Source organism: Galeopterus variegatus, unplaced genomic scaffold, assembly GCF_000696425.1.
Source record: "Galeopterus variegatus unplaced genomic scaffold, G_variegatus-3.0.2 Scaffold831, whole genome shotgun sequence".
Lineage (NCBI taxonomy): Eukaryota > Metazoa > Chordata > Mammalia > Dermoptera > Cynocephalidae > Galeopterus > Galeopterus variegatus.
In genome coordinates, this window is record NW_007726942.1 from 221,416 (window position 1) to 234,349 (window position 12,934).

At 31.8% G+C, this 12,934-nt stretch overlaps 1 protein-coding gene across 1 annotated transcript in view; it reads right to left on the reverse strand.

Annotated features, from left to right (window-relative positions):
* GBE1 (glucan (1,4-alpha-), branching enzyme 1) overlaps positions 1 to 12,934 on the reverse strand; it is a 255,662-nt gene that overhangs the window by 78,128 nt on the left and 164,600 nt on the right. The window contains exons 8-10 of the mRNA XM_008572761.1: positions 7,981 to 8,096; positions 5,317 to 5,444; positions 761 to 859 (exon numbers count right to left, since the gene is read on the reverse strand). Of these exons, the coding sequence (XP_008570983.1) occupies positions 761 to 859; positions 5,317 to 5,444; positions 7,981 to 8,096 (343 nt within the window). The remainder of the gene's footprint in view (positions 1 to 760; positions 860 to 5,316; positions 5,445 to 7,980; positions 8,097 to 12,934) is intronic.

Here is a 12,934-nt window from a genome sequence, read left to right on the forward strand (position 1 = left end):
TGTCAACAGCACTCTGTGACAGGCAAAATTGTAAGATGGATCTCATGACTCCTGCTCCCTTGTATTCATGCTTTTGTGCAATCCTCTCACCTTGAGTGTGGGTGGAATCACTGAATATGATTTTTTTTTAAGTCTATATAATGACTTTAGTCCTTTAGGCAAACATTAAATAAAAAGATATATAATCCAAACTATTTGAACTGTCATTAAATTTAATGAAACTGTACTGAGAAATGATGTACAAAATACCACGTACAATTATTCATTCCTAGTGTCTGACACACAATAAGGACTTTTAATGCTGAATGAAGAGATAGATGAATCCAAATTTGTTGAGGAAAGACAATACTATGAAGTAAGTACTGGGAATTAAGAAGTGACTTCTGCATTAATAGATTATTTGTAGGCAGAAATGAATACATTGATGAAGGTTAATGTATATTTAATATAGAGCATGAAGTTTCACATAATTATATTGATAATGCAAAATTCCATTTGTGCAGCTAACATTATATTAATCATATTTTCCCCTTGCCTGAATAATATAAATGTGAATACTTTAAATTAGAACTTTCAAAATTTTGAGAAGTACCTTATCAAAAGCACAAGAATCAACAAACTAATGGGAGTGTTTAATACTTTTAAAATACCTGTAACTAATGATCACAATTAAGAAATGAGTTGAAGAATAAATGAACCAACATTGTATCTGGGGGGGGGGGGGGGGGGGGGGGAGGACATATTTAGATGAAAATCTTACCTGTATCCATTTATCTGGAATTGCCATGGCTAATCGATAGTCAAAACCACCCCCTCCCTGGGAAGTCGGAGAACACAGAGCTGGCATTCCTGACACATCCTAAAACAAAGTACATCAACATTATCTGTTCACCCTGCTCAAACTTTTAGTTAATATTCTTCTGACAGTAAAGCCCTGGCCAATAAGTGAAAACAATAAATAGGGACACATATTTTCAGAATGTTTTGATTACATAATTTTAAAAGTAGATAAAATAGTGGATAGCAAATTTCATTTCTCAATAAGAATTTTGTTTAATGTTTTCATTCCAGGCCAACTTCGATTTCAGGAGGCTATTTTTTTTTTTTCTTTTCCTTAATATTACCTAGAGAAGACAAAATAGTAAAACTATTATTGCTAAAATATAGTTTCTTAGACTTATTTTCAAACTTATTTTTGAACTTATTTTGAACTTTAAAAAATGTGTAAAACATCTTTTATTAATTATTGCTTTCATAAGACACAAAAATACATGTGGCACGTCCTTGTATCTGCTAAACTTGTTCTCTCCATTGATAACTCTGACACAGGATGTATTTTTGTGAGTGTTAGCTTCTAATGAAATGGAAAGTAGAGTTAGTGTGTTCAGAGTGATGCAATAAGACGGCTTTCACTATAGTAGGTTACACTTGGAAGAGGTCTTTGAGATTAGCCAGTGGATCCTCTTCATTAAGCAGATACAGAAACGGACACTTATAAGGTAAAAGGATCTCTAAAGACACAGGGCTTCTTAATGGTAGAGCCAGGATTTGGATATCAAGCCTTCTGACAGAGTGTCTTTCTACTGAGTCATGCCACTACCAGACTATTGATATTCAAACAATCAAAAAGATAATGAGTTTAAACATTGGTATAAGGACCCATATATAATAAAACATGCTATATAGCAACTATAGTAAAATGTGAGCTAAATACTATCAATTCTAATTTCACAATATCTTTTAAAGAAATACTTTTCCTTTCTTCCATTTCCACAGCCACAATCTTATTTAATATTCATTACTGCTTGCTTATTTAATATTCATTACCGCATTTCCAAATAGAATTCTCCATCTCCAGTTTCTTTTCATACTAACTGCTGCCAATTCAACACCTTATGAGACAGTCTGCTCCTGTCACTGACCTTCAATAGCTTTCAATAGCTTTCAATAGCCAACAATCAAAAACTCAAATTCCTTAGCTTAAGAGTGAGAAATTGGTAACGGGACACAAAAAATGATTTCAATATGTACGGCTGAATATACTGAATATCCTGATTTGAGCATCACATATTTGCATACAGGTATTGATATCCAATGCTGTACCCCATGGATAATGTGCAATCAATTTTGTTTCAATAATAATAATAATAAAAGATTCAATTCAACAATCACATTAAGCTTTTTACTATGTAATTTACTACTCAATTATCTGCCTCCCCACTCCTTGTCAGAATGTAAGATCCATGAAGGCAGGGATGTGTTGTTGTTTACTGATATATCCCAAGGATCTGGAATAGTGGAGTAATCCTTGGCAAAAAGCTGGTACTCAATAAATATTTTCTGAGTGAATGAATGAGGTGCTCTGAGGGATTTAAAAACAAGTAAGTCATAATATTTGATTTTCTTGGATTAATAAACTAGGAGCTAAATATACTTACATGTATTTATTATCACAAAATGGCAATGCAATATAGTTGTGATAATTAACTAAATTACACAGAAAGTGAAATGGAGAGACTTAATATCTTTTCACCATTATTTCCTATTTCATTTCAAGTACTAAATACTTTGGCCACTTTGAAATATCTACTCTCCCCTGTGTTTATCACAAGTTTTTCAACATGTGTCATTGCCTAAACTCTTCCTTAGGTTATTATCCTGACATCCTATAGGAGGCTATCATGTAATATGAGGTTTCTGAGACTTAGCTCAAATGCCTCTTCTTCCACAAGACCACTGCCAAACTCTTCCCACAGAAAAGCTGGGAAAAAAAAAAAGAAGTATGCGACCTCTCTAGCTCCCGAAATAATTTGTTTTCTTATAGAAGACAGGTATAAGTAAATATACATGGTGGGATACACCCATAAGAAAATAAAATGCTCATCAATAACATCTTATTTCTGCACAGTTCTTTATAGCTCGTAGAGTAGAAATAAGATGAACGGTCAACAGAAAAGAAGCCATTTAAACACATATTTATCAAAATGTTAGTCATATTTTCACAGATATGATAGGTATTCAGTTCAATTCATTATAAGCATGGGTTGAACATGTATTAAACATAAGGCACTATATTAGGTACAGGAATTACAGACACAATGCTTTCCCAAAAAGTTTTCAGAGGACCAGACAGTCAGGAATTACTGGGATGCTTCTTCTCAAGAAACATTAAGGTGTGTTATATACTCAGTCTAAATGTTGTTTTAGGAAATAGAATCTGCTAAGAAAACATACAGACATTAATTGGTCTTGACTCCTAAATTGGAATCTTCGAAAGCTGCCCCATTAATGCACATGAGTTATTTGCAGCCCCTTTTGAAAATGGAGAGTTAATAACTATCCTTTTAAAATTTTAAAAGAAAAAAGTTAAGTATGTAAGTCACCAAAATAAATATACTCCCAATATAAAAAAGTTGATGCCTGACAATATAAAATCTGAAAATGATTATATGTGTTCTGGATGAAATTAGAATAGTTGTAATTCTTTAATATCTAGAGAGCACTTATGACTATTCTAGAGGGCAAAAAATCTTAATTAAAAACGTTTTTAACTAATGTAGCAAATATAACTATGTAGAATGGTAGATATATTCTAGAAAAATAATGTTTCAATTTTTTAAAGTGTCATTATAAGTAAATTCATATTTCTACTATAGGACTTTATGTAAAATTACATTACTTATTCCTTACACCACATTCCTTTTCTTAAAAAAAAGTTCATGAGGATCAATTCCACATTTTGAAGAGACTCCCACTAGACAGAAAAGTGATGTATTGAAATTGAAGTAGTCTTCAATTTAAGTAGAATAAATTGAAGACACATCTTGTTTTAAAAAAATCTAAAAGCAAGTAATACAAAGTAGGCTAAAGTCTCAAAGTTTCATTGGTAGAATCATTGATAATCAGACAAGAGCTCCCTAGATGATGAAACTATTTAACTTGAAATGAACGGAAAGATCAATGTAACAATTTTAAGATTCATGTATTAAATAATTGCTTTTTCTTCAGCACCCACTTTTGATTTGTGCCATCATTAACTGTTTGTCATATACAATATCTCTGTTTTGGTTTGCCTTAAATATAATTGACAAAATAGTTAATTTTTTGGTGTTTGACAGATAAAATTAAAATATATAAAAGACAAAAGAAAAGTTTAAAATACACTCTGAAGTTAAGAGACATTCAGCACATAAAGCATTAGCAAGACTTATATGATATCATCAATTGTAGATAGGTAGGGAGTGTGAAATAATACTGGGTGTCTAAACTGTATTACAGTATTTTGTTCTTTAATTCTACCTAAGAACTTACTTCAGAAATTTAGGGCCATTATTCCCAGAAGATATTTAGAAGGAAAAAAAGCCTGAAGGTAGTAAAACTCTTCTCTATTCAAAGACAGACAATAAAATCATTCAACCTAGCTGGAGATTTTTGGTTTTGAGAAATAACGGATAGAAAAAAAGGCTATATGAATAATAAATACTACAGGAAGAAGACTCACTACTGCATTTAATTCCAATGAACTAAACGTCAGCAATGTGAAAATATACCTTAATTCTAACTCTTTTAAATGATAGTTTTACTATATGCCAATCACTACACTTTGTATAGAACAGTTTTAATATGCAAAATTCAACTTTAATAATAATTCCTAGTTAGAGGACTCAGAAAACCAGGGGGATTTTAGTACTAAATCTAAATTAGCATAAGCATTTAACAAACTTCTTAATTTATTACATTTATCACCAAGAGGGGAATTGTCAATTATGCATATATCGAATCATATCATTACACTACAGCTTTGGGACAGTTAATCATGAACCCTCAGTAATCATGAATAACTAGTGAACATTTGGCAATTCGAGAGCAATAATGTAAACAAGAAAAGTAATCGCATCAGAACAAGAAAGGCTTCAGAGAAGCTCACAGGCAGCGATCCATGCCATCTCTAATGATTAAATCAAAAAAGAAAAAATTAATAAAAGGACAAACGCACATTAATATTCAATTCTTTTCTCTGCCAAAGGTCTCAGGGCAGAAGGACCTGTCCACTGATTAGGATATTTTATTTTCTAACGACTGGCATTTTCTTTTTAACAATGGAATCATGACAAGTAATGTGTACATTATCTCATAATAGGAAAAGAGTGAATTCTAAATAATGTGCCACCCATACAAGATAGCTACACTATAGTTAGGGTATAATTTCATTTATGTAATTATTGACAACATGAGATTAATTATTCAAATATTGGATGCTTACAAAATGTTCTATATTAAAGCGGGTCACAAGGTAAAAAATCATCATGGCTTTACCTCAGCTATTGTTATAGAATCTGGATACAAAGTGTGAACCAAATGATTTGCCAACATGAGATAAACCAAGGCATCTTCATCTACTTGTAGTCCAAAATATTCACTGTAATCGCCTGAAAAACCTTGACCTAGAAAACAGAAAGTCAGTATGGATATATTTTTGTTAATATGCAAGTCTTAACTTTGCACAAATACACCCACCAATTAGTTTGTTGGTAGGAATTTTGTTATTGTAGCAAAGTGTGAGAATAATATTATCATCAGCAAATATACTAACTTAAAAAAGTACTCCATGCCAGCCTTCAGAGTTCAGACAGTCCCACAAATCAATTTTTGTTTGACAAAAAAATGAAACAAAGCAAAAAGAAACATTTAAAATCTTTTAAGGTTTAATTCTAACTAAATTTCACAGCAGAAAAATAAAGTGAAATGATACTGAAGAAAATTCTAAATTTCAAATTTTGAATACATTCTCTGTTTCATCCAGATGTTAATGTTAGCTTCCATTAAATCCCTTTGAGGTAAAGAAAAGTAAATATGAAAACCATCATAAAATTGAGGCATAATGTTATATTATTTTAAATTTGTGCTTCATTTTATATAATATATATTTCCTATGATGACAGAGACTATAACATTCTCAAACTTCCTCCTACCACCTTTTCTTCCTAATTTCTCCTAATTTTGTTTGCTTATGGCATATTTCACTTATTATTATACCATTTCCTTTCTATTCTTTTAATAATTTAGTTTTACTTTTATGATTAAATCAAATTAATGTTCAGCAACAGCCTTTTTTAAATACAATTTTCCTATATCTAAGTTCTTTTGTTTTGACTTTTTGTTTTTTGTTTTTTGTTTTTTTTTTTTTGGTTTGCTTAATTCCATCACTGAGGGATATTTTCAAGTATAATTATAGAAGTTTTATTATTCAAGTCCTTTCATGCTTATACCTCAATGGCAACTCAACTACCAAATTTCTTTTTTTTTTATACTGTCATTCATGTTTTAATTCTAAAATATTTAATTGAAAAACAAAAATTACATATATTCAAGGTATACAAGGTGATGATTTCATATAGGTTTACATGGTGTACTGATCACCACAGCTATGTTGATTAACACATCCATCACCATGCATAGTCACCATTTTGTGTTTGTGTACATGGGGGGAGAGGGTGAGAACACTTAAAATCTGCTCTCATCAAATTTCAGATAAACAGTACAGTTTTATTAACTACAGTCACACTGCAGTACATTACATCACCAGAACTTATTCACCCTATAGCTGAAAGTTTGTACCCTTTGGCCAGCATCCCCCCATTTTCTCCACTCTCTAGCCCCTGGTAACCACTGCTTAACTATCGGATTCTTGAGACACAGTTTGTTTTCACAAGAATTTTGTAGACATTGCTGCTGGCAATAGAATAGTATGAATCCTGCCATCTTTTCTCGTCCACACAGGTAAATTGATTTCTTTTCCCCTTAGTGAATTTCTCTTATCGATGAGTTTATAAATTAAAGATTCTGTGTCTTGATGTTAATCATTTTATCTCAATTTTTCTGACATATTAAGTATTCTTTTGCTGTGCAGTTTCAGTTTCTTTTCTTATTCTAAGGGCAAAAACTCATGTTAAGTAACTCAGAATGTTTTTCTTTATCATTTCTTGGGCTATCTACCCATAAAAATTATCCCATATCTATGAACTACAGTTCATTTCCCCAACACCACAATTCCCTGGAACATACACCCCACCCTCGGCAGAGGGAGTTTCTGCAGAAAATGTAGGTGTTTAAATGAGGACAGGACCTTTCTTGACTTTGCCACACTTGCCTTTTCCTACATCAGCTTCTCCCCAAACTGGAGGATGGATATCAATGAAACCCGTTGTGTTTTAATTCAGCTTCTTCCCTATGAACATTTCATACAGGCAGCACCGTGATTAAGAATAAGTAGTAGCACACTTTGAACCTTTAACTTCTTTCCTTGGCAGCTGCTTTTCAATATTTATAGTTTGAAGTTTTTCTCCTTATTTTTGATTGGTTATTGCTCGTGAATATTTGGCTATTAAAAATAAAACAACTTGTATCCACATTATCTATTGAGGGATTAGGATTCTGTGATCCTGCCACCTCTTTGCACAACTTTTAAAATGAAGGTCTGATCAGTGTTTTTAATTTACAAATTTATTTACAATTTAATTTTAACTGAGAAAATCTATATTTAAAATGTACATAATTCTTCAAAGTGCAACATGCAAAAAGCCCATGCATTCACAAATTGTCTCATTTATTGATTTCTGTTATTTTTCATTGCAAATACTCTCATGTTCATATCCTGAAGGTACTGTAATAAATGGTTTCCTTAAAAAAATTTTTAAAAGAAAGCTATATATGAAGGATAGCATATTATTAAGCAGATGCATTTTGAAGAAAATCATTATCTTTTATTTGCTTACAAAATTGGTTTACACCCCATCTCTTGCCAAAAAGGGATCAGAAGTGATTACAGAGAAGACACACACAATGGAACTAATAAAAATCAAGCCATCAATAATGGTCATTGTAGTTTCTGTAACTGAACCCCAAATTGTTTGTAATCTTCCAGAAAGAAAAAAAAAAATGAAATCATTAGTTACATTTGTAATATATCAGGTTACCTACCCATTCCATGGTGATGATAGAGCATAGATGTAATACCATCAAAACGAAATCCATCAAAACCATATTCTTCCAACCACCATCTTATGTTTGACAGAAGGAATCTTAAAACTTCCCAGCTATAATATCAGAGAAATATGTACTTAAGCACAATGTAAATAGTGTTTTCATTAATTGTTATACATCATTTGCTAAGAATATTAAAAGTATAAATCTCTATCTCAAGAATCATAATGTTAAAGAAACATATACAAAAACCAGAAAACTAATAAATATCTCATTTGTTTGATGAAATTCATTCTAAGAGAAAAAAAATATTAAATTTCTTTTACCACAAAAATCACTTAATATCTAAGAAAAATCAAGAAACCTGAGAGAGAAAAAATGTCTAAGATGGGACTTCTCAATGCTATGTCCCTAGCAACCAGAACAGTGATTACCATAAATAAAGCTCAAAAAAAAGCATTACTTATCCATAAATTTTCATATTTCTCATTTAACATAACCATAGTTCTGTAATTTTTTCACCTTTCAGAAAACACATTTTCATTATCAGTAGGAAAAGTGCCTTCAATGATTGCTTAAAATATTTCCTTATGTTACAATTTCAAACAGATACAATTCAGAATAAAAAGTAAAAGATAAAAACAACTTTTAAAATCAACCACATGGTAAGCAATATTATATTTACTAGACTGTTATTTTGTGGAGGTTAAAAAACAACAACAAAAAAAACTAATTACTAAAAACACATGTTTAATAAAATAGAAAGTTCTATAAGTTAAAGAGCCCTACATCCATAAAAACAGAAGGAAAACAAAGAACTGTATAACTCAATTAAAAACACCGCACAAAACAAGTCTATTTTGGACAACTGAAGAGAGTGCATCATCAATTAGTATTTTCCTTAGTCATATAGTTATGCATGAGTTCTCTATCTTATTATATCTGTGGTTGTAAGACCTTAATATCTCATTTAGTTTAATGACAAAGCTGTAACACTGTACACAAATCTTTAACCCTGTTGAAATTTATGTATTTTTAAAGCCTTCCATTTATTAAAGAGCAATTGACATAAGAGGAGATCAAGTCATCACAATCAACTCTGGAATTGTAAATCTAAACTCTGAGGAAAGATGAGTATTGTGGGTGATTAACTGCTTCAAATAAGTTACTTTGAGTTTTGAAAATTTACTGAAAGTTTTAAAAAAGAGAAAAAAAGGAAAAAAAAAAAAAAAACACAACAGAAATCTGAGCAATCCAGTATATAGAAAAGAGCCAGTAGGTTCAAGATTTTTTTAGTTAGTTTGAGTAGAGATAAGGTAGAATTTGCTTCTGTTTCTATTAATGCATATTCATTTAGAGCTTATGGGAAAACAATCCTGTTTAACAAAAGGAAATGAATGCAAAGAGGTATTCGACAACTGTAGAAGATCAAAATTACTCTATTTTGTATAGAAATTTCTAATTACTATGTATACTTTTTTTTGAAGTTATTGTTTATTAATTAACTTTATTTTTTTTAGATAAGTTTTAGATTGTAAGGTATAGAAAGTTTCCATATACCACTGTCCCTATACATCTTTAGATTTTTTTAAACAAGGTTGCTATATAAGAACTTCAGAAAGAAGACATGAATAAATTTGCTTTTCAATATTCCTTCAAAAACAATGTTTTGAAAAGTATATACTTTCCAAATTTGGCCATTTGACTGGTAATATGTATTTTACTTCTGAAAAGTAAGTTGAAAGTTATTTTTAGCCAAAAATACAGAGTAGGGATAAAACTGGTTTAAATACGAAATTTCTCGGGTAGATGTATTAAGATAAGAATACATAAATTGGAGATCAAAAATTGTCCCTGGGCTTTATCTGACATGCACTACTCTTTTGCAGGGCTTGCAGAGTATTTTAAATTTTTCAATTTGAATTCCTCTAGACAGAATAGGCATTTTCTAGCTCTCCACAGTCCTTTTCACTACACATTTTCTTAACCCTATTTCTTCATTTATATCAGCAGCTTGGAATTGTAGAGATTAGTTGTCAATTTCTAACACAAACATCATAGACTGAATGTTTTCTAGGTAGACATAGTTTCATATGCAAAAACTGTGCTCTAATATCTACAAAAATAAGAGACGAGGGGGAAAAATGAGCCAATGATATTTCAATTCAATAAAAAACAGAAAAGGGAGATTATGTAAATTTAATCATTAAAAAGAAAGCATTGCCCAGTGTCATATATTTGATTAAAGGCAGTTAATAAAAGTCCTACTGATTCCTGTTACTACAATATTTAATCTATTCTCTTCTTGACCAAAAAGGGTAATAAAACTGTGCTTAACATATTAAAAGAAAAAGACACATTTGGGTGTAACTTGTGAGTAGACAGATTCTTGGCATGAATGAATAAAAAAGAATTCCCTGTGATAATTAGAAAATAAATAATAGTGGCAGTGGAACACCTAATTAAAAAATATAATTATAAAATAATAGTGGAAATGGAACATCTAATTCTTTAGGTTTCTGAAATACTTTAAAACTGACACAAAGTCTATGAAAATATAAACAATCTTTAAAAAATAATATTAAAGTGATAGAAATAAACAAATTTCTAGTGCTTTCAAAATAATTTATTTTATTTTATTTTGTGAATCATTAATAAAACAAAATAAGAAACTGAAAATAAAGAGATACACAAAATTTTACAGGAGAGCAAACTAGGATAAAAATAGTAAAGAACAAAATCTATAAAGTTTTATTTTTTAACAAAATCTCAGGAAATAGATTCAGGAAAAGAAAAATCAGATCTAAAATTTTAAAGTTAGTAGCAGCAAGTGAAAAGCAAAAGTTAAGGGGCCGGCCCGGTGGCGCACTGCTACAGTGTGCCGCTTGGGAGTGCAGTGGCGCTCCCGCCGAGGGTTCGGATCCCACATACAGACCGGTTCCCGCTCACTGGCTGAGTGAGGTGCGGGTGCGACACTGAGGGCCGCGATCCCGTTGCCGGTCCCGGTCCGGTCCGGTCGCAACACTGAGGGTTGCAATCCGTTGCCGGACACGAAAAAAGACAAAAAGGAAAAAAAAAAAATTAATTCTGTGGTTAACAACATTTTCTAAAATGAGATTATTAGGAACAATTCAGAAATAAAAACTATCCTACTAACTAGCCTTTGTTGTATAAGAAAAAAAAAAAATAACCTGTCAGTGCAGGAATAGGGAAAAGAGAGACTCATAAAGCATGTTCCAAATATGTCTGTGGTCCAAAGTGTGTATCTCTTATCATCGTAACTTGATAAGCATAGACAAACTAATCCACTCTTTGTAAACTCAGTGGCCTGATGGAACTAATTTTAAAACACAGATTGATGGTACTCAGGTCAGTAAACTGGGCTTTAGAGATACACCCAAGACAGAGAGTCAGGAAAACTGAGGTCTGAGTCTTTAAAATAATCATACCACACACAAGTTGTTGCATGGACACAAAACAGAAGTCAAAGCTAAAAAAAAAAAAAAAAAAGTAGGTTGGAAACTGTTACTGTGTAATTGGAAGATGTAGCTTTCTTTTTTCTTTTGCTTACTATATGTAAACACCCAATTTGATGTATGTAGACAATGTAATTCATTATTATAAATATATTTATCTCAGATCACTGAACTCCAGACCACTCCAGGTTTAGTGATTCACTAGAGGACTTATAGGATTCAGCATATAGCTATACTCAGAACTAAGATTTATTATAGCAAAAAGATATAAGGCAAAATCAGCAAGGGAAAAGATGCATGGGGCAAACTTTGGTGGAAACTAGGTGCAAATTTTCTAAGAGTCCTGGTGGAGTCACACAGGACACACTTAATTCCTACAGCAAGGAACTGGCACAACACTTGTGAAATATTTTCCACCTGGGGGCTCATTAAAGACTCAGTTCCCACGGTTTTATTGGGTGCTTGTGACTAGGCACCCTCTGCCTTAATATGCCTCAAAATCCAGACTGCCAGAAGGAAAGCAGGTTTTCAGCATAAACACACTGTTTGTACATAGAATATAGGCGCAGTGAGCCACTCAGTTCTAGGGATGGTGAGAACCCTCCTGCAATCTAAGTTTCCAGCCACTAGCCAAGGACCAATCTTACAGGCAGGCATTTCTAAGGAAAGTAGTCATGCTATGTTAATTCTTTTTTGCATAAAAGCAGAGCCTTACTTTTACTATGAAATTATAAAATATTAGTATTTTTAGGTTACTGGAGAAAAAACTTCTTCTCAAAGGTACCCAGACCTCAAAACCAAGTAGAAGAATTTTAAATATATGTTAAAAATCTAAATATGTAAGGACATCAGTTGTTCTGCACCCTACCCTCCAGCAGTCATATGGACAATGAAAACAATCTCATACATGAATGAACCAGCTCACTGAATCTAGATTTGATTTTTAAAGAGAACACAAGAACAAGCTTAAGGAATATGTCACCAATGAAAATATACATTTTTGAAAGATGTCCAATACTATTTCTACTGTCATAATTTTCAAACTCAGCACACATAAATCCCATAAATTTCATTTTTCCTTCTTTGGGGAACTGAGAGGAAGAGGAGTTATGATGTATTCCAAACTATGAATGAATTGGAAATATTGCTCAAAGTGCTCTCTAGCAATATATGAACTGACTCATCTCAACTGCATGGTTTGCCTTGAGTCAAAGTATGAAAATGTCTGGCAAAGGATACAGTAAAAAGGCAATTTACTTTTTCTACCTCAAAATATCATCAGACAGCCCATAAGACAGTTGATATATCCAGTTGATTAGTGTCCCATAAAAATGTAAAGCAGAATTTAAGAGCCAGTTTTACTTTGGTATATTCCAACAGATAAGGTGGGACTCAGATTTTAAGTTTACTTCGTTGACAAAGGCTTTTAAAGCCTGTCCTTACAAACCACTGAGCAGCTTAGTTTCCAAACAATT